Genomic DNA, 23,837 nt, shown 5'->3' on the forward strand with positions numbered 1-23,837 from the left:
ATGGCATTGCTTTGCTATACTATAACATGCATTGTACATTTCCTTATAAAACACTTTCAGTATCCAGCACTAAATCTGGTTCTGTGCCAGACAGTATATATTCTCACAAGGCCCCAATTACCATTCTCACATGTCGATAACAATACAATTAAATACCCTCCATTAAAAAAAACCCTGTGTACAAAGCTATGACCTGACTACAATTCCAAATAGCTGGAAGTCAAAGGTTTCACAAAACACATTTTTTAATCTAACCTTATATGACAACAGAATGCTGTAGAAATGTCACGATAATGTGCATACCTAGAAATGGCGATTACAGCCCTCACAGCGGAGCGAAATTTGCCAAGGCCAGTCTTGCATTTGCTGGGACTCTGTAGTTCTACCGGTGAAGGATATACACCCATACGTGCAATTAGAGACAGTGTGGCCTTTTCACAAGCTTGGAAGCCTCCAAGGAGGAGGAGAAGATATTTCTTTTGGTAGACTAAGGCTTTGCGGAAGCTTTCAGCTCTGAGGTATTTGCGGTAGAGACGCTGGATCTAAGAAACAAAGATTTAAGCAGATTTGAGTGTTGTGTAACCTTAAAGGGTTATTCCCATGAAGACAAGAGTCTAAAATAGAATTAGAGAATGTGTTATTTTGTTATCATAAGTATATGTTATTAACAAAGAAACAGCATTTCAAAGATATTTACAACCTATCAGTCCTGGTGTTAATTTGATGGTCTCTGGATCCATTCGACTATGGTCGGATTCTTTCTCGAATAGCTTTTCATGTCTGCACACTGCAGTGCTCTCTGCCTCCTGCCCCTTCCCCCCGTGCATTACAAGACCAGCTCAGACACAGACACTTCCTGTTGCCAAGCAGCAGCCTTCAAAGACTTACTCTACTAGCTACAGACGCTAGAATGTTCAGAAGCAAAATTAAAAAGTGTAGATAAACCTGGACCCCGATAATCTAAGCACATTCTCAGCACACAGCATCTTATAGCACAGAGGGATCATGCAGGGTCTGCTTAGCAAGTCCCCACCAACACCCTGGAATATTACACCAATCATCACTGAATCAAAGGACCAAAAACAGCAATAAGACTGAAAAGGAGATTTTTTTGAATCACTGGGGGATTCAAATTTTAGAACTTTCCTGTACACATCCATAAAAGTGACCCATAAAGGGTTTTTCCCCATGAAAGGAAACTCATATTCTTTTCATAAATACATACATAATAAGTTTCTGAGAAATAAAGTTTTCCTTTGTAGTATCGCAATTCAGTAATACAAACGGCAAATACAAAAAGTAGAAAAAATGTTGCCATTTATTTCTGAACTGTGATACTAACAAAGGAAAATTTTACTTCAGTGTGTATGTGTTGTGTGTATTTATGAACAGGAGAAAGGATCCCGTGTACACTGCCAATGATCCCACTGGACATAACCTCACCTTGGCATTTGGCACATCTTGGAGTGGTTTGTTTTCCAGAGTAGCTTTGTTCAGTTCTGACTCTGCATGTTTCAATGCGATCTGTAAGAGGCGCTTTTCACGAAGCCACACGGCACGTTCCGCTTCCAGGACGGAGTCCACAACATCAGTGTGTACCTAATAAAGAATATTTAGTGAATAAAGTAATCCCTTTCATGGGTCAAGCAACCTTACTTCAATAGGACAATCAACCATTTTGCAATTCAGCATATATTCCATTAATTTTTGCTCCCCACTTTCAAAAAGCTATACCTCTTGTCTATTTTCTGTGTAAAAAAATTTTACTTCTCATTGACATTTATGTGGCCGGGTTTTTAAGACTTTCCCTGTGCGCTCCAAATGATAGGTCTACTTTATTCTTTGGGTCGGTACGAGCACTGTGATACCAAATTTATATAGGTTTTATTAGGTTTTAAAAATTTTTCAAAAATTAAAACCATATGTATGGGGGTGGGGGGGAATAAATTGTTTCGCCATTTTCTAACCCTAATAACTTTGTGAACAGCTGTTTAAGACATAATTGCTTGCAAGATGATCCGACTTTCATTGCAACCATTTTGATGACTGTGAGACCCTTTGGTCACTTATAAAAGAAAATTTTTATATTATGTATAATGGTGGAAAAGTCAAGTTTCAGAGATTCGGGCGCAATTTTCCCTTATGCGGTTCACCACCGGCAATAACTGCTTTTATATTTTAATAGGATCAGGCATTTTGGGATGCGGCAATTCCCAACAGGTTCGTGATTTTTACAGTTTATTTTGTTTTATATCAGTTCTTGGGGGAGGGGGCGGAATTTACATTTTTAATTTTTACCTTTTTTTGGACCCCCAAACAAAGGCGATGCAAGCTGAAACGTGCATCGGGGACGGTGTTATCCCTGGTGCAGGAGCGATTTCCTAGTGTTAATTCGGAGTTCAGTTTTTTAATTCATTGCTGGTTTGAATTTAGCCGTTTATGTTACTTGTGTCCTAGTCCGTGGAAGTTTGACAGATAACACTACATCAATACAGCTTGATTTATAACATTTTAAATACCCCATGATGGACTCTCAACACTATTTGAACCTGTATTGGTATGTAACATGTATTTTTCTACCCTTACCTGCACCAAATGAGATGACCCCTGTGTGCCTCTAACTGTGGTTACTAACAAAAGATCTACTACCTATATAGATACTTTTGACATTATTGTTATTAGGGGATACAATCAGCGTTCTTTCTTTACATCCTATAGGTACTTAAACTTTAAATACTACTGTATTGCAGTATATGGCAATTTTACATAGGATTCATTATAAATGTGCCAATGGCATATTGTAAGGAAACTTCAGAAACCACACAGACTCTGGTTTGACCAGGACTCGAGGCAGTCATGGCAACTGACCACCGCTCCTGTGGAAGTCATCGTCGCGCCCCCATTTTTTAAATACCACCAGTGTATTTGCCTGAAGGGGTTAAAACCCACAATTGGTGTTGGCAATGGGCGAGTCATCTTCACACATCCTTAACGGCTCGCTGACAGATATATCAGTCAGTGAGCATTAAGAAGTTGAAGGTCATCTACCACCAGGATCAAGGATAGTAAACACACTTACATGCTGGTGTGTGCCCCCCTTCTATCAAGATCTGCTCTTTAAAGGGGACCTACCACCACGAATCTACCTATAAAGGTAGATTGGGTGGTAGGTGGATCAATAGGACGTGAGGATAGCCCTTTTAAGGGCTAATCCTCACGTCCCCGCACTGTTTTGTGAACTTATATTAAAGGTTTATGCTAATTTTGTTATGCGGCTACTGGGGCGTGGCCCCAGTAGCCACTTTACCCCTCCTACCCACGATCTTCGGCGCGCAGCTCCTTGCAGCTGCGCGCCCTTGTCCGGAGATCCTGCCGTCTGCGCATGCGCAGAACAGCAGGCCCGTGCCTGTTTTGGAGCAGTGACCGCACAGGCGCGCAGCTACAAGGAGCTGCGCGCCGAAGATTGTGGGTAGGAGGGGTAAAGTGGCTACTGGGGCGTGGAGTAGCCGCGCCGTGTAGCCACAGCTGCGGCTACTCCACGCCCCAGTAGCCGCATAACTAAATTAGCATAAACCTTTAATATAAGTTCACAAAACAGTGCGGGGACGTGAGGATTAGCCCTTAAAAGGGCTATCCTCACGTCCTATTGATCCACCTACCACCCAATCTACCTTTATAGGTAGATTCGTGGTGGTAGGTCCCCTTTAAGCTTCTTAAGCCCTTGTTTTTATAAAATGGTTTTAGAAGTTATGCAAATGAGCCCAAGTGACTTTGGTGCCCCTCTGGCTCATTTGCATATTTTTTTCTGTAAAAACAAGGGCTTAAGAAGCTTAAAGAGCAGATACTGTCAGAGGGGGCACACATCAGCATGTAAGTACTTTACAATCCTTGAGCTTGGTAATATGTTTCCTATAAGGAATCTTCCTCAAAAGTGAAGTAGAGTTCAATGCCAAAGTGGACATAAACCCTGTTCCATCTCCTGAGAATTACATACACTGCACTTTTACCAAGTCCCAAGCAGTAGAGATCCAGCGTTTTGGAACCTTCATAAAACCCAACAGTACATCCAAGATGAATTGTGGATACCTGATCTTTGGTCTTTTGAAGCATCTCTTGATGGCTCTTAGAAAGCTTGGATAGTTGACTTTTCAGATCCAGTTTCTCCTTAGTCAGTTGTGATACAGAGATTGAAAGCTCCTCATTCTCACATTTCAATACCTCAACCATGCTAGATGGAGAATGCACCGGCTGTTTAAAGAATCAAAAAGAGAATTCTGACTATCCTGATGGTCAAACCAACATAGAAGAAAAAGGATGAAAAGAGGTCACTGGTCTAGTACCAAAAAAACCTCTCATGCACTAGGACAGTGATGGCGAACCTTTTAGAGATTGAGTGTCCAAACTACAACCAAAAGCCACATATTTTTCACAAAGTGCCAGAATGCCAATTTAAAATGGCTTATTGCTCTGTCCTGGGGACACCAATACAGTAGAAAGAAGGAGGAGATATTCGGATTATCATTGTAGCTTCCCTTTAAGGTCCACTTAAAGGAAACCTACCATTTCAGATCGTCGGTGGAAGCTGTAAACACCGAGCACCAGCTCAGGGTGAGCTGGTGCCGGTGCTTAGTTTCGTTAGTGTTATAAACCGCGGTATCGCGGTTTTAACACTAACGAAACTTTATAGCAGAAACTGCTTCTGCTATAAAGTTTAAAAAGTGTTAAAACCGCGATACCGCGGTTTATAACACTAACGAAACTAAGCACCAGCTCACCCTGAGCTGGTGCTCGGTGTTTACAGGTTACACCGACGATCTGAAATGGTAGGTTTCCTTTAAGAGCATGAATCAAAGACCCGGAGAAGGGTCCGCAATGATAATCCGGCTCTGTCCACACCTCCTTGCTCCTCTTACACTTGAAGTCACTTTAAAACGTGGCACGTCCTGGGCTGCCTGTGACTGCAGGACGACGTCTTGAGAACTAAATGGCCTGGGTGCCCATAGAGGGCTCAGAGTGCCATAGGTTCACCACCACTGCACTAGGATATAATATAACTCCAGACTACGCTTAAAGCGAACAGGTCACCAGGAATGTAATCTTTAGCTGGTGAAAGGTTCCAATAGCATATGCTATTCTAATTTTATATATATCAGCATTCAGAATTATTTCAGTACTCTATAAAACTTTATTTCACATTACCTGGCTAACTGCCAGCAGCATGTGTCAATCTCAGCCTCCTCCCCTGCCTTCTCAATGCACATGTCAGGAAGTGGGGAGGGAAATGGAGGAGAGGAGAAATGGCATTCTGAATCATTTTAGCAGTCAATGGGGCTTATTTACTAAGGGTCTGCAGATGCACTTTCGGTTTTTACTGTGTTTTTGGGATTTGCACCGCTGGGACAGGTAAATCCCATGCGCAGTCCAAATCATTTGGATCGCCTCACACCCCCGATTTCTGTTGCATGAAAGTCAGCGCAGCCACGCCACTATCTGATCAAGTACGACATAATCCTGAGGGTGTCGCACTTGATCAGATAGTGGCGTGGCTGCGCTGACTTTCATGCAACAGAAATCGGGGGTGTCCAAATGATTTGGACTGAGCATGGGATTTACCTTTCAAATGGTGTTGCAAGATCAAGCACTTACATGCACCAGGAAGAAGGTGAACTCTGTAGGACCTGAGCGGGGAAGAGACACATGCAGAATATCGGGCGCACGATCTTCGTGAATCGCGGCAGAGTGCACGACTGTCGGACTATGTACTTTCATGAACTCCGTGGGATGGGTAAGTAGATGTGCCACAATGTCTCTCAGGCATTTTTAAAAATCAGCATAGGTTATTGGAACGAGTCACAAGCTAAAAATGACATTGCTGGTCAGCTGTGATGAGTAGAGACCGCTTCACTGCATACGTGAACTACCCTGGTTCCTGGACTTTGTAACAGCATAAATAAGTGTTTTATAGAAGAATGCATGAAGGTTTTCAAGATATAAAAACACCATTGAAAAAGTGGTGAATAAGGTACTGTTTGGAGCTTTTGGGGGGTAGCGATTCCCTTTAAAGTAACAGCTTAACAAAGACAATATTCAACTATTTGGGAGCAACTAATAGGGAAGCTATTGCTCTGGCATATCTAACCCATGTATACATGTAAATTACTTATGCATTTCTTCTGTAACTGAAGGGACATCCAAGGTCAGCTGTTTCACTCCAGGAATTAAGAAGCTAGAACAGTGGCTGGAAGGTCTCTCTACGCTAGTGGGATAATGTTTGTCACGCTTATCACTTACCTGTACATATCCTTTCTGCAGGTCAGACTTCAGCTCTAATAGAGACTCCAACAAAGCAGTCACTTCAGCCTCATCAGGGAAGACTTCATGTGTTCTGAGGGGGAAAAGTGCATTGAATAAACTCCATAAGAAGATATAATTTCATATAACATAATATATTTTACAAAATGTTTCATCATTAATTTGTTATAATTGGTTTTAGAATAATGGCTTCTAGCTGCATAAGGATAACGATGCTAACACTCATTATACTCCCCTCACCTGCAAAAATTACACCCAGGTTTCACAGCGCATATGCCAAGAGGGGGCACTGGCGCGGGACCTGATGATGTTCGTCTGATGTGCCTCATTAGACTCACATCTAGGCAAGTGTAAAAGTTTATTTTTTGAGATCTATTTATATATATGATCCCAAACCACAGATCCATAGTGGCCCAACAGGGCTTCTTTAACCTTACAGTCTAGAGGTTAGAAAGCCCCTACGACTGATTATCCAAATTTTAAGCAGTACAAGATGGAATCGAGTGGTCCTACCTATCATTCTTGTTCTGGACCCATTTCTTTACTTGTAGCACAGTATGGATAAGCTGCTGCCACACTCTCTGCATGTTAGTGGCTAAAAGAGCAACATTTTGAGGAGGGGTACTGCTGTCATTCCGGAGTCTACCCCTTCGGGATGCCATTGCACGTTCTTGTTCTTCTAGGTCTGCCAGCATCTGCTGAAGTTCCTGAATGCGGCGTCTGTCACGCTCATGTTGTAACTGCAAGTCCTATTTCAAGAATACAATCATAATTTACATCTCCCAGACTTTACAATTCATAGCAAAGTGGTATTTTTACCAAGTCACATCCCCCTTAATTTTTAAGTAGGTTTTCTAAATCTAGGCACAGTAACTGACATTTCGTACCTTCACCCTAGATAACAACAAAACATTCAGACCCAGAAGATGGAAATGGGAGTGGTAAAATCTAAAAGCGTGTAGTGTACCGTTTCATGCAACTGATCGTAGGGGAAATTTACCAAGCACTATATGACCGAATTCTACGAGCATGCAAAAAGAAACAATTTTATAATAGAAACCGAAGATTTCCTCTCTATAGCAGTACAAAATACCAAAATCTAAGGACTTACCATTACTCGGCGATCCTGTTGTTCTTCTCGCGCTTTACTGGCTTCGGATTGTTTCAATCTTTTTGCCTCTTGCTCAAGATCTTTTATCCAGGTTCTTTCCTTTTCCTGAAGAATGAGGACTTGAGCTTGGTACTGATCACGCTCCTTCTGCAGGCGAAGCTCACGTTCCTTCTGTTGTTCCAGGACATTGTCCAGTTGTTGCTTCTGACTCTGTAAAGACTCCATCACTGCACGCAATTTGACTGCAGCCTCTCGTTCCTTCTGTAGCTCCTCACGACATGTCTGTATGTCAGATTCGAGTTGTCGCTTGGCATGGACGGCCTGCTGTTGGGTCTTCTCTATCATGGCAGCAAGCTCCCTGGCACGCTTCCTCTCGATTTCCAGCTCACTTTGCAACATCTGTACCAACTTGTGTTCTTGTTGCCTCTCCTCTTCTTTGGTGGACAGCTCTCGGGCATGCTGTAGTCTTAGCTGTTCCAGTACACCACGCTCAAGTGTCAGGGTATTAGAAAGACTTACTGAATGCTGCTTCTCCTTCTCCAACTCTTTCGCTACCTCTGACAGCCTGCCGTGTTCCTGAGCGAGGAGGGCTCTACAACGAGACTGTTCTATTTCAAGTTCTTTTTTCACATTGCTGCAGAATGTTTGCTCTTGAGACAATGCTGCTGAAATTTTGGCGTTTATTTTTTTTTCCTCCTCGAGAGACCGTGAGGCTTCCTGAAAAAGTAGTAAACAAGCAAGAAAGAATTACATCGCTTTACCCACTATTGTCATATTAACTCTCAAGGCTCATCTACAGACAAAGAGTATGATCAGCTATTGCTCTACACATGTGATAATTGATGGACTAACTCTAGCATGATCAAATATTTATCGCATACTCAATATATGGAAAAAAAATAAAGAACAACTGGCAAAGTAATATTCCCCATATTTTATACCTGAAAAGACTTCTCCGTCATTTCCAAAGTTCTTTGGATAAGAGACTTCTCCTCAACCATTCTCTGTTTTTCCATCTGGCTCTCATTCTGAACGGTTTTTATATATTCAGACATATTCTTTTCTTTACTTTCAAGTTCGACCCTAAATGAGACAAAAGACGACAAGTTAAATATTGCTATATGTAAAGCTTATTGTGCAAGATGATTGCCTGGTTCTCTTTTCTAAACCCCACCTGAGTTTGGAGGTTTCCATCTGAAGCTTATTCTGCACCTCCTTTAGTGATTTCCTTACACTCTCTACCTCCTGCATTTTGTCCTCTAGGTCAGAGCGGAGTTGGGAGACAATGGACTGTTCCTGGACCAGTAGTTTGTACTGTTCTGTTGCTCGTTCCTTCTCACGGGACAAAGATCCTTTTAGGTCTTCAGCAATGGATGCCTCTTGTTGTAGTTTGTACTCCAACAACTCAACTAATAAGATATAGAAAAATCATTGTAAAAGAAAGTGCAATAAAAGACTAGGTGCGTTTGCACAAACAGCATTTCATAACCATATTTTGTACAAAAAAAAACAAAAAACAAACAAAACAAAAACCAGAGCATAATAAGAATATAGTTTATGGGATTTGTGATCTATAAAGTGCAGATTGCTTTAGATCGCCGATTCAACCATTGCAATTAAGTGGTTGAGCCCCACTGATGATAAAATGCAACAGAAACCAGCCAAAAACAGTGGGAACAAGATTGTCACTGTGCACCAGTATCCATACTGTCACAATGCCATTCGTTTTATTGGTAAAAATACTTTTCAGATCAGTTCTGCAGTTATAAGGTCAGCCAAAAAGCTTAGTGGGGGAGGGGGGCTGTATTACTGCCGAAAAATACTGAATACTGTAACTGGTCAAACTACAGATAAAAGATCAAATGTGCACTACCAATCCAAAAATTGTAGGCTTAACGTGGGTTGAAATTGTTAAGGGGCTTCAATGTTATGGATATTGCTGACCCATCCTAGAGATAGGTCACAAACAATGTCCAGAAAACATTGGGTGTAGATTGAGACACCCGAATCCTTACCATGTGGATACCTCACACATTCTGCCACCTTACCTTGCCTACGGAGCTGGTGTTCCCTCGTATGTCCTTTTTCCTCGGTGCTGGTAAGAGTATCTTGCAATTTCTGAAGTTTCTCCTGATTTTGTAGATGAGCCATACGCAGCTGTGAGCGAAGGTCCTGAATCTCAGAGAGTAGACTACTACGATCCACCGAGAGAACATGCTCCAGGACAAGACGCTTCTGCTCCTCCTGCAAGGAATATTTTCAGTGTTTAATGAACAACAATTAAAAAACAAACCCAATACCAGTTCAATACGGCATCTCATTTCCACCGAACCTGTTCCTTAATTAGATGCTCCACTTTTTCTGACAGTAAACTTTTATCACCGGAGCCATGCCGAATATCCGACTGAAGTTCCAAACGCAGATATTCTCTCTCACTTTCCAACAGTGCCTGCACACTCTGCAAGAGGTCCCTTCTCCAGTCCAAGGTGGTGCTCTCCTAGTAGAAAATATAAAAATATTAACCCCTTTGACACGCAAAATACGTTAATTAGCAGACCAAAGACTGGTCCTTGTGCCTGAAGCCCGTTAATTGTGAAGCTCTTCCTGCACTGTCAGCGATTCCCTGCTCTACTTCAGCTCTCAGTACTTGCTGTGATCGGCAGCAGAAGTACTGAAAGACGGCATCAGTGCAAGCCCCAATTATGTAAATACCATGATCAGAGAAGCCCCCATATGTCCACACAACAAAAAAAAGTTTAAAAAATGTTGTAAATCTGTTCCGCATGGCGCTCCTTCCCTTCTATGCCCTGCTGTGTGCCCATACAACAGTTTACCACCACAAATGGGGTGTTTGGCATATTCAGGAGAAGTCGAGCATCAAATGTTGCAGAGCTTTTAGTCGGTTAAATTTTTTTGCACCAAAATTAATTTTCCATTACAACTTTTAAATTGCACCTCCGTGTTGTATTAACTCCATTGAAACACCTAAAAAGGTTTAACACACTTTATAAAGTAGGGTAATTGGGTTCTTACAATTATTTAGGCCTCACATAGTCATTTGAAAGTTGAGCAGGTCCCCAAAAATGTAAAATTGCATAATGTAATAGAATTGCAACCAAAGATCTAAGCTCCAGAACATAAGAGGAAGGAAAAAAAAAAAAAAAAAGGGAAAAAACAAATGAAAAAAGCCCCCACACATTGAAAATGTTAGTTCTGAAGTTGAGAACTTGAAAAATTTTTAGAAATGTCAGTTTTATTTATAACTTAACGCAAAAGATGTCATCCAAAATTTTCAACTAAATTTGAAGTACTATGTGGCACCAATAAAACAAAACAAAAAAAAATAAATAAAAACACCATACACCAATCTCTAAAATCACCTGGACCTGGATATGTTCAAGCTTTCCAAAGTTAAAACCAACTATAGTGACACATGTCAGACTCTAAAAATGGGCTTGGTCTCGAAGACAAGGGGTTGTAAAGCAGTGCCCCAGGGATACCTTTAACTTTAAACATTGGGGGTAAGGTTTGTGTGAAGAATGGTTCAAGAAAAATATTAAAAATATTAAGAGGGAAAACATAAAAACCCCAAACCTTACCTTATCTCCTTTGTCAGCAGCCTGTGCTAAAGCTGAACTTAGGCTCTGGATCGTTTCTTGCAAGCTCTGCTTTTCCTTCTGCCAGGTTTCTATCTTCACAGTAAGATCAGAACCATCTTGAAGGGTAGACTTAACCAGGGGAAGTTCAGACAACTCCAGGATTTTGCAGCTTTCCTCGTGCACCATATTGAGCATTCTCTGCACAAGAACCATAGAAGATGCATATGAGATTTCAAATTAAAAAAAAAAAAAAAAACATATGGGGGCATTCAGCACAACTTTTAGTACAAGGTGTAATTCCTGTGTGACATGGCACGGCGGGACAGGGCAGGTAATTTTACTATAGCCTGTGCCAGGTTATTTCTAAAATATAAGCCATACAGGAAGAGGTGTAGATTTCATTTGGTGCTTGAACTTCCTAGCATTTCTGGTGTGCCGTGTGCCAGTGCGGGGAGTATAAAAACCATGCACCGGCCTTTACTCCCCATATTGATTGTAATGGGGGTTTCTGGTAACCAATTCTGTCCCATTAATGGAATAGGCATTAATTAATAGAACGAGACTCAAGTGACCACCAAAAATCACTAGAATGGAAGAAGCAGTACAGTGCTAGACTATCGTCACCATTGCCCTAGAATTAAGAAAGGGAACCCAAGTATTTGCGATTTGCAGCAATTATGCTGTATTCAGTAGATTAGGGAAACTCACTACTACAAGACCCTTTAAGAGGACAGTAAGTAACATGGTAGGGTTGATATATTGACAGGTGCAGCCAATTAGGTATGATTAAGGAGCTTCTGGCGCCAGAAATTTGCCAGCCCCCTGGTAGGTCATAGCCTGTAAGAACCATCCTGACCTCCAATTTTTGTAAACGTGGCATGCAGAGTTGCAAATTTTGGAGCAGAAACTACAGTATGCCAAGAACAGTAATTGCAATGAAAGTTTACCTGAAGTTGTGGAGACAAACCAGAACTGCCCAGTGAATCCATCTTCTGCTTGAGGTGTAACAAGTTCTCCATATAATTTGGTTTGGACATGCTGCCTTCTTCAGGCCTGTAATCTGTAAACACACATATATTTTAAAGTATATATAGAGTGTAAGCTCTTGTGAGCAGGGACCTCACCCCTATTACAACCAGTTAAATGGAAGGAAGTATTTTATTTGTACATGTCCCTTATGATTTGTAAAGTGCTACAAAATATAATGGTACTATAGAAACAAAGATTATTATTTGGGGCATGGTAAATGGCAAAATAAAAAAAAACTAAATTTTGCACTTACCAACTTCAGATTTCTCAGAATCCATTTGATCGTCCCTGGAGCTCCTCAGGTCGTCACAAGAGCCATAATCTGTGTGTTCTGCATCTCTAAGCTGAAGAAGAAACAAGTTATTAATATTTATTACAAAAATAAAAAAAGTGCAAGGCTCCACATGAATATAATGGACTATGCAACTTTTGTCATCCTGGAAGTCACTACTGTAATAAACACGCTTATAGTTGTGGATAACGGAAAAAAAAGAATATTGTATTATAACTAGACTCTCGTGCATAAGTGTGATAGAAACTTACCGGACTAGCTCTTTGTGCCGAGAAATTGCTCTCTGATAAGGATGGGGAGCTGGATCCTATAAGTTCCCGACCTTCAGGTCTTCTATTACAAGATTTTGATCTCATTAGCTCAGCACTGTGATCTATGCTCAGTTCAGAGAAGGGGGTAAACGCCCTCAGGCTGTGCATCGCTTCCTCTTGTTTTCGCACCATGTCGGGGGAATCCCATGTACTCAAGTCTGTGAGGCTTTCAGAGAAGCTCTTAGATTTTCCAGGTCTTGACAGGTCGGACTTGTGTGTCACATCTTCAATGTTCTTGTCTGGCAAGTCCCCTGACATCAGGGCAAGCATGGCTTCCTGGCTCACTAAAGCTTCTTGCAATTTCTTAACTTGAGTACTAAGATTTAGGGAATGGGTCTGCAATTCTGCCACAAAAATCTCTCGTTTCTGTTGATTTGATTTAAAAAAAAAAAAAAAAGTAAATAAAAATAAATAAATAAAGATTGATAAAATCGTAGATACAAGCTGTTTTCATATATTAACATCAGTTCTACAATGGTACCATTTTAGAGTACAGGCGGTCCCTTACTTAAGGACACCCGACTTACAGATGACCCCTCTGCCCACTGGTGAAGCACTCTGGATGCTTTAGTATAGTCCCAGACTGCAATAATCAGCTGTAAGGTGTCAGTAATGAAGCTTTATTGATAATCCCTGGTCCCATTACAGCAAAAAATTTTGAAACTCCAATTGTCACTGGGGCAAAATTTTTTTGTCTGGATCTACCATTATAAAATATACAGTTTCGACTTACATACAAATTCAACTTAAGTACAAACCTACGGACCCTATCTTGTATGTAACCCGGGGACTGCCTGTACCGTATAATACGCAGAGTTTTTCAGCACAAAAAAAGTGCTTAAAAACCCCACCTCGGCTTAAATTATACTTGCCTTCCAGCGCAGCTCCTCTTTGTTTCTCTGCTGTTAGACTATGACCAATGCATTTCCCAACCTCAGCTTATACTTGAGTCAATAGGTTTTCCCAGTTTTTGGTGGTAAAATTAGGTGGCTCGGATTATACAGTACATAAAGACTTAGCAGATGTGACAAACCCCCCCCCCCCCTCATTATAAAGCAGCTTCACCCCCGAGAAGCTGCAATCCCTTGGTCCACAAAATATAATCAGAAAAACCAGTGTACACCACAAGTCATTGTAATGGTTCTATATTGCACCTGTAGCTGCTGCAGAACATCTTGAGCTTTAGCTTCCCTTCGTTCACACTCTGCATGCAACTCTTCTAGTTCTATCTTCAACTTCGCCAGCTCAGTTTGTGCACCATGAAGATCAGCTTCCCTCATACTTGCCAGATTTTCTGCTGTATTCAACTGCTCCTTTAGAGTTACCTAAGAAATAAACAAATTAAAGGGACACGGTTACCAAATTGTACCCAAACTCGGGTAGGGTATGAAAGCATGTATTCATTTTTACAGGTACAGTATTCACTGTAATATTAAAAAAAAAAAAAAAAAAAAAAAAAAAAAAAAAAGGAGGTCAAAACTCACCTTTCTGGCACCCCTGCAGGTTCTCTGCGAAGACCTGCAGCGGGCGCTGCAAAGGTGAGTTTGAACTTTAATTTTTTTAGGAATTAGGCAAACATTTTAGTGTTTGCTATACACGAAGGCGGGGGGAACTTACCAGCTATATACTAGATGTGACCAATGCATTTCCCACCCTAGGTTTATACTCAAGTCAATAGGCTTTCCCAGTTTTTTGTGGCAAAGTTAGGGGCCTCGAGAGAAATCTATGGTAAGCACCTCATACTTTTGGACCTTGCACAACTGGTACCATAATAATATGAATCTTTTCTAAAGGTTTCGAAACCAATATTTGACTTAAAGGACAGATTGCCATAGGCTATTATATCCTTTTAAAACTGAATGGATCCAAGAATGTTCATTATAAAATATGACTGTAGATCAAAACAGTCTATGGGTACCTGTCATTAAGACAAAATGTGGTGTCCTGATGACAGCTTCAGACTCCTAGTCAGTATTAAAAGTACTGGAGTAGAACAAGTACCGACTCACCAAATGGGGAGACACCTGCAATTCCATAAATTCATCCTCCTGAGTTTGCGTCTGCACCTCTTCGGTGAGGATCAGTGCTCTCTCCTTCCAGTCACTGACCACCTGCTTCAGATGCTGCACTTCTTGCTGGTATTCTTCTCTCTCCTTTTGTTCACTGGAACATCTTGCCATTTCACCTTGAAGAGAAACATTTTCCTCTTGCACTTTCTGAAGATCCCCTTTGATGGTTTCTATAGACACTGCATTTTTGGCCAGCTTGTTCTCAAATTCTGCTCGATCAGCTCCATTTTGTTCCTGAAGGGTCTGCACCAGCAACTCTTTTTCCATGAGGAACCCATCCATCTCCCGTAATTTATCTTGCAGTTCTTGCAGCTGGGAGGAGAGGCTGATATTATCTCCTTCCCGCTGTGAATATCGAGTCCGGAGAAGCTCACACTCCTCCTGCAGATGGTCATGTTGCAATTGAAGAGTCTCCAGCACTTGTTCTTGCTGTCGGCTGGACTGCTCAATATTTTGTAGATTCCTCTCCAGGACCTCAATTTCAGCTTCCTTTTCCACTAGTTCTTGTTGCAAAGCTTCCAACTTGGCCTGGGAAGAAGGCTCAGAGTCACTGTCCGGTGTTGTGCTTCTACCTAAACATTGTTTTGCTCCTTTCCTCAGTTCCCGCTGTAGATTCTCCACTTCTCCAAGCCCAAGTTGATCCAAACTTTCTTGGCTGTCACTGATTTCATGTCTGTTGGGTCCCAATTGTTCGAGCTCCTGTTGCAATTTTTCTATCACTTCGTGGAGCTGCTCAACTTCCTCTTCCTTGTCTTTGCGTGATCTGTCTAGGTCGCTGCGAAGAAGTTCGACAAGGGATCTCAATTCCTCTACTTCGTCAGATTGAGAGTTTGTTGCCTGAGTTAGGGGGGACAAAAACGTGAGAAATTAAGGCGACCATTGAGATAACTGCATGTGCTAGAGAAACGTGCAGGAACATTTTTAGGAGATTGCTGTGCAGCTCAGGAGTGTGAACAAACGTAGCACTTACCTCTTGCCGCAATCTCAAGATTTGCTCATTCAAATGGTCGATCTCTTGGTTCTTCTCTTGAAGCAGAGCCTGAGGAAGCTGCAAGGTAGAGCTAGCAGTATCTTCAGCTTTTTTTGAGTGCAGGGTAGAAATTTCATCCTATTAACACAAAATAGAATAGGTTATACCTGAAGTCATTCAGCTAGACTATATTCACACTATGGGTTATATACTCGCCTTTAATCGTAAATACTCCTCCTGGGTTTGCTGGATCGCTTGTTCATACTGCTTACGCTGGATGTCAAGCTGCAGGTTAAGTTGGAAGACTTCCTCAGTTTTGTTCATCAGCTCTTCTCTAAACTGCTCAAGCTGCTCCACCAAGCTCTCAGCCTGTAAAGAGCATAGAGAAAGTAACACAAAAGACAAGTAATTCTGACTCTCAATGGAGGACATTCTAGAACCACTAAAAGCCAAATCATCTAGTCAGATTCTAAATCTCCAACTATTGTGAAAAAAAAACATGTTTAAACCAGTTTTTTTCCCCCTGGCCGATTTGAATCTGTCTGGAATCAATTTTTCACAGATCCTCAAACTATAGTCTATAAATCACTGTGAAAAACCGAATAGTACATTCTCTACTGTTTAACAGAACAGCTTCTTAAGACATGGATCCTATGAAAAGGCATTGTATTTCATGCAGCGCGTTCAAAAGTGGACGACACAAGGAATTTCACGGTCGAGTGCACTTGTCCTTAACTTGCTGCCTATACCAAAAGGGTTGTCCATTGCCAAAAAAAATAAAATAGAGCAGTTAGCACCATGTTCGGCGTTTTTGACAGGTCACTCTTTATGGGGTGCAATGGACCACCATTGTGATGACCTGTGGGGGTCCCTCCACAATCAGCAAGTAGAAAGGGGCTAATTTGTTGTCAGTGGACGACCCCTTTAAGACACCGGTGAAATAGTGACTCAACACACCTGAGGAGTATGCGAGTGAATGAAATGAGAACTTACCTCTTTCTCTTTACTTTGCAGGGCCTCTCGCTCTGCCTGAAGCTCTTGTTTTAAGAGTAGGTCGGGCTCCCCATCAACAGGTATTCTATGGCGGGCCTCATCAAGTTTTGACTGAAGAGCCGAGATCTGTAGTACATTATTGTACTGCTGTTGTTGTAACGCTTCTTTGTCCTTAAAAACATTCACAAGAAATTTTTTTACAGGTTTTTCAAATTATTACACAGACTATTGAAATAAGCCTACACATCCGTCTAATTCCTAGATTTTTGTAACAAGTTATATATAGTATGGTGGCTAACCTACAGGTGAGGATACAGCAGCGCGCTGGCGATAAGGGCGAGCAGCTCCATAGGAAAGAGCGTCACAAGGCCATACACATGGGGAAAGGCAAAGCATGGTTTCTCTTTTCCCCCCCGTGTACAGTGCCACATGTATCGCAATAACCATATATATGGGAGCGATTATACATCCCCACAAGGTTGTGTGAATGTGGCTTTACCTGTAGAAGTTCCTTCTCCATCTTCTGCATTTTTTGCATTTCTGCCTCCAGTTGGCTACACTTCTTGGCAGCGTCGGCATTGCTCAGGGCGGCCTGCTCCAGCTCTTGTATTCTCAATAACATCTTATCTATTTCTTCATTTCTTTCTGTGATCTGCTGCTCCAGTTGCTCTCTTCCCTGCAGCAGTAGTTTGCAGTCATCCGCTTTCTCTTTCACACGAGCCTCCAAAGACTCGATCTGTATTGGACATTAGTTGCGGAGCCATTAAATAATTGAGTTTGAGAAAAGTGCTAGAAGCTAAACTAAAAGCGATTAAGCTGGGATTGCCATGCAGGGTCTACTACCGAGGGAATCATGCAGGAAAATTAATGGATGCATAGGACACGCTGTGGATCTATTAGTCATTATGTGCTAACTACAGAGCTAGACATGATCGATCATACCTGCGCACTCCAGTCATGGAGCTGTGCCATTTATACAGAAAAAGAACAAGAGGGAAAAACAAAAAAACAACAAAGCATTAAAAGTAAATTAAGATTTGCGCTGTCAAGTGACTGTTCTGACAGCTCATTTACACAGTACTTTAGCGATTTTCTTTCAAGTTAAGTAGATATCCAGCTTTTGGGTATAGATTGCCTATTCTTAGAATATGCCATCAGTATCTGATAGTGTCCAAAAGCCATCATTGATAATAGTCGTTCTTGTGGACAATAAGTTGAGAGCTGCATCCACGTGTAGTGGCTGCAGTAGTGTAGTATGGCCACTAAAAAAAAAAAAAAAAAAAAAAAAAAAAAAAAAATAAAAAATACATTTTTCATAGCCAATATTTGTGCGGCTGTTACTCACTCCATAGGCCTTAGAGTCTCCATGATTTTTCAATGCCTGTTTCAGCTGTTCCTCTAGATTCTGAATCTCTTGCTGGAACTCATCTCGCTCATGCTCTCGCTCCACTGCTTGCTCCTATAAGGGCCAACAACGCATCATCACTAGATAGTCTTTCAATCATTCAGTAATCTACATCAGAATTTTGTCAGAAGTTTTTGCCATTTCATTGGGACTTTACCGGGATTTAAAGTTTTAGGGGTGAAAAAAAAATAATTGTTGCAAGACATCAATGACCTCATTTTATATATATTTTTGGCAAGCAGATTGGCAGACATTTTTTAGGGATTTATATGATTACATTATAAGCAAATACCATATATAAAGAATCTGAAGAGCTTACATCCATGAAGTGCCTCTGGCTCTTCAGCTGCTTCTCTAGAGATTGGATTTGCTGTTGAAGGTCGGTCATTTGATTTGTTTTCTTCATGAGATCCTGGTTACGGGCCATCTGCTCTTCCAGTTCCATTTCCAACATTTTCATCTGGGAAATCAGGTTGGCGCGGTCCTGCTTTGCTTGACAGTGCAACTCTAGCTCTTCCTTTAAGAGACGCTCCGTTTCTTGCAGTAGTTCTGGGACACGGTACAGAAAATCAAGAATATGTAAACCTATTGTACTTGCTGTATTGAGATCTGCCATTTACACGCTATAGCCCTGCTCATTTATTCAGTGAAGGATCTCAAAACAATATACACCCTGTAAAAGCAACATCTACTGTCCCCCTTTACTGTATGAGCATGCAACAATTGTGATCCTCTAAACTGGAGGAGGAAGAAAGGCAACTTTTTATTAAAGAGTATTTCAAAAGCCATGCCATGAGCGCCTCCATCATGACCCAGTAGTTAACTATTAAAATGTTTTTAACAAATAAATCCTACATACATTGCTTCGCAAACCACTTTGCACGTAGAGTAGAATGCAAAACACGTAAGGTACCAAGATTCTCACCGGATTCGATGTCACTGCCCGACAAGACCTCCTGCAGTCTCTCTAAGACTTCCTTCTCCTTTCCAAATACAGAGGGTTCTTGTGTCAGGATCTTCAGCTGCTCGCGTGCCCTTTCCAGCTCCACAATGAGTTGATGCTCGGAGCTCTCCTTTGACAACACAGCTTCTTCTAGTGCAGCTTTCTCAAGTGCAAAACCCTCAATGAGTCCTGTGTCACACAATAGATCAAGCTGCATCTCCATTTCATACAAAGTGTGACATTTTATATATGGTCTCTATGATTATTATTCCTCAGTTCCCTTGAGCTGCCTCCTTACCTTGAGATTTATGCAGCTCCACCTGTAAAAGCTTCTTTTCCTCTGTCTCTTTTTCCAGCTGTTTCAATAACTCCTGATTCTGAACCACCACTTGCGCCATATCCTGATTACGGCTCTTAAATTCCCCCTCCAAACATTTCTGCATTTCCCGGGTCTGCTCCAACTGCATTAAGGGTGAAGAAATTCCAGTCATGTTGTCATCATATATTTAGAAGGTTTAATATCAGATCAAGTTGATAGAAATGTGACATCTCTAACTACAAGCCAAAGTAAGGATGTCATACCTGAAGCGTAGAGTCAGTAACCATGTCTAGGAGCCTCTCAACAGCAGCACGTAACCGATGGCCCATACGGACAATCTTCTCCTCGTTCTCCAAACCAACCTCCAAGCTACCAAGTACGCTGTCACACAGGTATTCAGACACTTCATAGCCTTCATCAGTAGACATAAGACTGTGCTCCGTCATAGTGTCACAATCTGGGCTTAGGCGGGTGACATCTAGAATACGTATGAAATAATCTTTTAAGAGCTGAAGATGGTCTTTACTTTTCACAAAGCAATATATGGAAGAAAGATCATAATTTAACAAAATTTTTTTGAAAACAAGCACCTAATATATTTCTCCAAGCCTCATGCACATGAACAGTTTATACACAACCTTCAGTGGTCCCCTACTTAAGAACACCCGACTTACAACCCCTAGTTACAAACTGACCTCTGGATGTTTGTAACTTACTGCACTTTAGCTTTAGGCTACTATAAACAGCTTTAACAGTTATCACAGGTGTATGCAATGAAGCTTTACTGTTAATCCTGGTTCTTATGACAATCCAAAATTTTTAAAATGCAATTGTCACAGAGACCAAAAAAAAAAAATTTGTCTAGAGTTACAATTATAAAATATAGTTTCGACTTGCATACAAATTCAACGTAAGAACCTCTCTTGTATGTAACCCGGGGACTGCCGGTACTTCAATGGGCTCATAATCAATACTTACGTCTGTTGCATGCACAGACAAGTATGAGCCAACAGGACAATCTTTTCCATGGTCATTAAAACATGAGTGGACCTAACAGGCCAAAGGTATACGTGCCCATGGTCTGTTTGCTGCATGCTAATGCAGATAGCCTAAGAGGTATGTTAAAGACTGGCTCACCAAAAAAAAAAATATATATGTAAAGCATAGGACTTTCTGAAAGGCCCAGGAGTTGTGCTACTGCTCATTTCAGCTCTATGAAGATAAATGCTGTTCTCTGCTTCAGTTTGAACCAAGATTAGACGATTTGCTTACATAAGTTTTAGACACTGCTCTTTACACTAACAGACCGTCTGTTTGGACCTACTGTGGCAATAGTGCTTCGTCTCCAGCACCTCCAGTTTGATATGGAGTGAAGAGCCAACAACACTGGTGAAACCTCAAATCAACCATAAAGGTGGTGCAGGGGGCAACAATGCTATGTAAAAAGCTCAAGTCTGTCCCTCTAAGAGGTCTGACTACCTGCAAGGGATTAGCAAGGTCCAGTAAGAGTTGGACAGCAAAGAAAAATAATACGTTCTCAATCATCCCAAATTACAGGTAAAGATCAGGGAAGCGGTGGGTCCTTTAGAGCAGGAATTTCACAAACATATCTTTCAGGGCGTATGTATTTTCAAGCAATCTTATAGACAGTGGTAGTTTACCTGTTGGTTTCCCCATGTTATCATGGGTTCTCTCATCCTCAGCTTGAGATAGGCTATTGTCCAGGCAGAGGCCAATCTTTTTGCTGATTAGATCCTCGGTGACCAGAGTGCTTTTAAGCACATCAGCAAAAATCTTAAGAAGCCGCTGACAGGAATCTTGAAATCTTTTCCTGGAAGGCAAACAAAATTAAGCAGTTAATGAATTTAGTGACCAACACCCATGTCAAACTGGCTGGTGTAGTTTTAATGTCTCTGTAGTGGGCTCAGTCTTGTTGCCATCTCATGGCAGCCTATGCCACCAACATCTGACCATTTAGCCAGTGAATGGCCCAGCAAGCAGAATGAGAGTAGTAGTAGTAGTAGTAGTAGTAGTAGTAGAGAGAAGTAGGGGACGAGTATCATTTTGTAACATACAGGGAATTTCTATTTTTAAAGAGGATTCAAAAAAATAGACCATTCATGAATTTTTCAAAGAACCATTAGTCAAGCCATAATTAAATGTCATGGACAAAGAAAAGAGTTTTTATATGGCTTATTATATTTCACAGTTCTAGTAATATAGATACATTCAGACTACAACATGTGCGAAAAACAAACAAACCACAATTGTATTTCACAAAGTTAGGGTTCATTCACACGCGGTATGCCCGCCATGTGCTGGAGGTGGGGAGGAGGTGACCCCTCCTCCCTCCATAGGAAACAGCGGCGCACGGCCGCACACTCGCAGAAAGATAGAGTATCTTTTTGCAGCGTGTGTGGCGTGGATCGGTGCAACACCTGTACCGCAACGGGCCGCCATTGCCATCTATAGGGAAGTATATGCAGCCGCATGTACGTCCCCATGAACAGCCGTGTGAATGAGCATTTACAACTTCTCTCCTATCCCCCCCAGCTAGTACATAAGACAGGCGAGTACTCACAATTCCTGTTGTGCAGTTTGCGCATCCAGTTGCAGAATTGACACCAAGTTTTCTCCTTCCTGGTTTTCCCTTTCTCTCGTCTGCACAAGGACGTCCATCTGCGACTGTGAAGCATCCATTTCCTTAGATAAATCAGAAACTTTTTCCTGCAGCTGAGGGGTTTGAAACATTGATAATATGGTCAGAAAGCTGATCATGACCCGGGCATGATATCCCTGTATTAAAGTGGTTTTGGAAGAGGCAACAAAAGTTTTGCACGAGGGGTTGAGTTATTGGTTCCCATTCCTTAGCAGTAACTAAAACATCTTGTACAAAGTTGTAGAAAGCAGTAAGCAAGCGCTTCGCACTGCTGAATGCAAAAGCCACTATTCCCAGCGTTACTTCTGGCCCAGTCACCAAGACAACAGCTTGGAAGCTTGACAAGCCAAAACACAAGAAGCCTCCCTGCCACCTCCCCGCCCAGAGATTCCTTTTACATGCAAAGTGAATAATTCAGCGGTCTGACACCTTCAGACATCAAACATGTCAACGTCTGGTGTGAAAACGTGGAAAAGCCTCTACTGGACTAGACTAAATAAAGAAGATACAAAGTTAGAACTGGAAACATTCAAACCATGCAGCAGATGCAAAGGACACAAAACCCAATTGTTTCTGAACAGCACTAGTCGCATGTTGTGTCACTTGGAGATAAAAATTGGGATTGTAGCCCGTGTTCACTCGTCCACATCACCGCAGAGTTCAATAGACGTCTATTATAATTTAACAGAGTTAAAGGCTAACTATTCATACCAGACAGATGGTTAATAGTGAAGACAAGAAAAATATAGGATCCTCAGAGTTCTCATTTTGGTGTATTACAAGCATTTATGATCATTATGTGATTGGAGGTCTGATCGTTGACACAATATTTAGAATTGCTAGTTTGCTGGTTTAGCAGGAACCCTATGATTGAAGGCACCTTTACAGACCCTCAGTGACCTCCATACTCGGCAGTCACATTGGCAGCTTATGACAGCCTGTGTCACCAACACATTCTCACTGCTGTACACAAACTCCCTTTCAAAAGCAATCATGGGTGGAGCTTTGAGTTGGGTGCTAGCTTTTGGGACACCCTGTGAACATAAAATTATGGCAGATCCCAACTCTAAAGATCATCTACCATGAGGATGAAAGACTATGCAAAAGAGTTTTTGGGCCTTCAGGGTCCTTTAACACCTATGGAGCTTGGAGCCCCCCCAGGCTCATTTGCATGCAATCCTTCATCCTGGTGGTAGATTCCCTTTATGCCTGACAACCTTTGTATTTGCATCTGATAAATTGCTTAGAGTAAATTTTCATACTCCACATACAAGGTCACGTTTCGTTGAATCTTTGGGTACACACACCTGTAACACTAGTGTATTTTTATCTTCCAGCTGCTTTACAATGTGATCCTTCTCCACCTGATGCTCGGCTCTCAGCTTCGCACTAAGGTGGTCTTCCAGCTCCTGTAATGCAGACTTTTTCTCTGCACTAAATTCATCCTAAGAAAACAAAACAAAATTTGTCATTGCCACCAGATCATTTATAGCACATATGTTTAGTAATAACTTATATCAGCCAATCCAGAAGATGCTGATCTGTAGAAGCTCTTATGGGGTCCTTCACCCTTTATAGTTAAAGTATTGCGTAAGGGCAACAAGTCTTACTTTCAGGAGAGCTATTTGCTGTTCCAGTAACATCTCAGACTGACACTTCAATAGCTCGATCTCCTCCTGGTACCGCAGCTGCTGATTGGACTGGCTCTCTAGCTCTGTAGACAATGCCTGCCGTTCACTAGTAAGTTCTGCAATTAACAGCTGAAAAAGAGATATTTTAGAGCAGGAGAGATCAGGCACCCGGAACCATAGACACTGATCCAAAG

At 41.5% G+C, this 23,837-nt stretch overlaps 1 protein-coding gene across 4 annotated transcripts in view; it reads right to left on the bottom strand.

Moving 5' to 3' along the window:
- The window catches only part of PCNT (pericentrin), a 49,575-nt gene that overhangs the window by 3,966 nt on the left and 21,772 nt on the right, over nucleotides 1-23,837 (bottom strand). For 3 of the 4 annotated variants that reach the window (XM_072121517.1, XM_072121518.1, XM_072121519.1), the window contains exons 16-45: nucleotides 23,623-23,772; nucleotides 23,320-23,457; nucleotides 21,935-22,086; nucleotides 21,015-21,184; nucleotides 19,617-19,831; nucleotides 19,333-19,495; nucleotides 19,017-19,223; nucleotides 18,411-18,640; nucleotides 18,032-18,145; nucleotides 17,629-17,649; nucleotides 17,186-17,422; nucleotides 16,687-16,857; nucleotides 15,910-16,062; nucleotides 15,694-15,831; nucleotides 14,664-15,560; nucleotides 13,809-13,979; nucleotides 12,595-13,020; nucleotides 12,305-12,395; nucleotides 11,970-12,082; nucleotides 11,023-11,220; nucleotides 9,756-9,920; nucleotides 9,472-9,667; nucleotides 8,598-8,832; nucleotides 8,365-8,506; nucleotides 7,424-8,140; nucleotides 6,826-7,061; nucleotides 6,292-6,385; nucleotides 4,087-4,248; nucleotides 1,444-1,599; nucleotides 304-542 (exon numbers count right to left, since the gene is read on the bottom strand). In XM_072121517.1, the coding sequence (XP_071977618.1) occupies nucleotides 304-542; nucleotides 1,444-1,599; nucleotides 4,087-4,248; nucleotides 6,292-6,385; nucleotides 6,826-7,061; nucleotides 7,424-8,140; nucleotides 8,365-8,506; nucleotides 8,598-8,832; nucleotides 9,472-9,667; nucleotides 9,756-9,920; nucleotides 11,023-11,220; nucleotides 11,970-12,082; nucleotides 12,305-12,395; nucleotides 12,595-13,020; nucleotides 13,809-13,979; nucleotides 14,664-15,560; nucleotides 15,694-15,831; nucleotides 15,910-16,062; nucleotides 16,687-16,857; nucleotides 17,186-17,422; nucleotides 17,629-17,649; nucleotides 18,032-18,145; nucleotides 18,411-18,640; nucleotides 19,017-19,223; nucleotides 19,333-19,495; nucleotides 19,617-19,831; nucleotides 21,015-21,184; nucleotides 21,935-22,086; nucleotides 23,320-23,457; nucleotides 23,623-23,772 (6,497 nt within the window). The remainder of the gene's footprint in view (nucleotides 1-303; nucleotides 543-1,443; nucleotides 1,600-4,086; nucleotides 4,249-6,291; nucleotides 6,386-6,825; nucleotides 7,062-7,423; nucleotides 8,141-8,364; nucleotides 8,507-8,597; nucleotides 8,833-9,471; nucleotides 9,668-9,755; nucleotides 9,921-11,022; nucleotides 11,221-11,969; nucleotides 12,083-12,304; nucleotides 12,396-12,594; nucleotides 13,021-13,808; nucleotides 13,980-14,663; nucleotides 15,561-15,693; nucleotides 15,832-15,909; nucleotides 16,063-16,686; nucleotides 16,858-17,185; nucleotides 17,423-17,628; nucleotides 17,650-18,031; nucleotides 18,146-18,410; nucleotides 18,641-19,016; nucleotides 19,224-19,332; nucleotides 19,496-19,616; nucleotides 19,832-21,014; nucleotides 21,185-21,934; nucleotides 22,087-23,319; nucleotides 23,458-23,622; nucleotides 23,773-23,837) is intronic. The other variant, XM_072121520.1, reaches the window with a different exon arrangement.

The sequence above is a fragment of the Engystomops pustulosus genome, chromosome 8, assembly GCF_040894005.1.
Source record: "Engystomops pustulosus chromosome 8, aEngPut4.maternal, whole genome shotgun sequence".
In the NCBI taxonomy this organism is placed as follows: domain Eukaryota; kingdom Metazoa; phylum Chordata; class Amphibia; order Anura; family Leptodactylidae; genus Engystomops; species Engystomops pustulosus.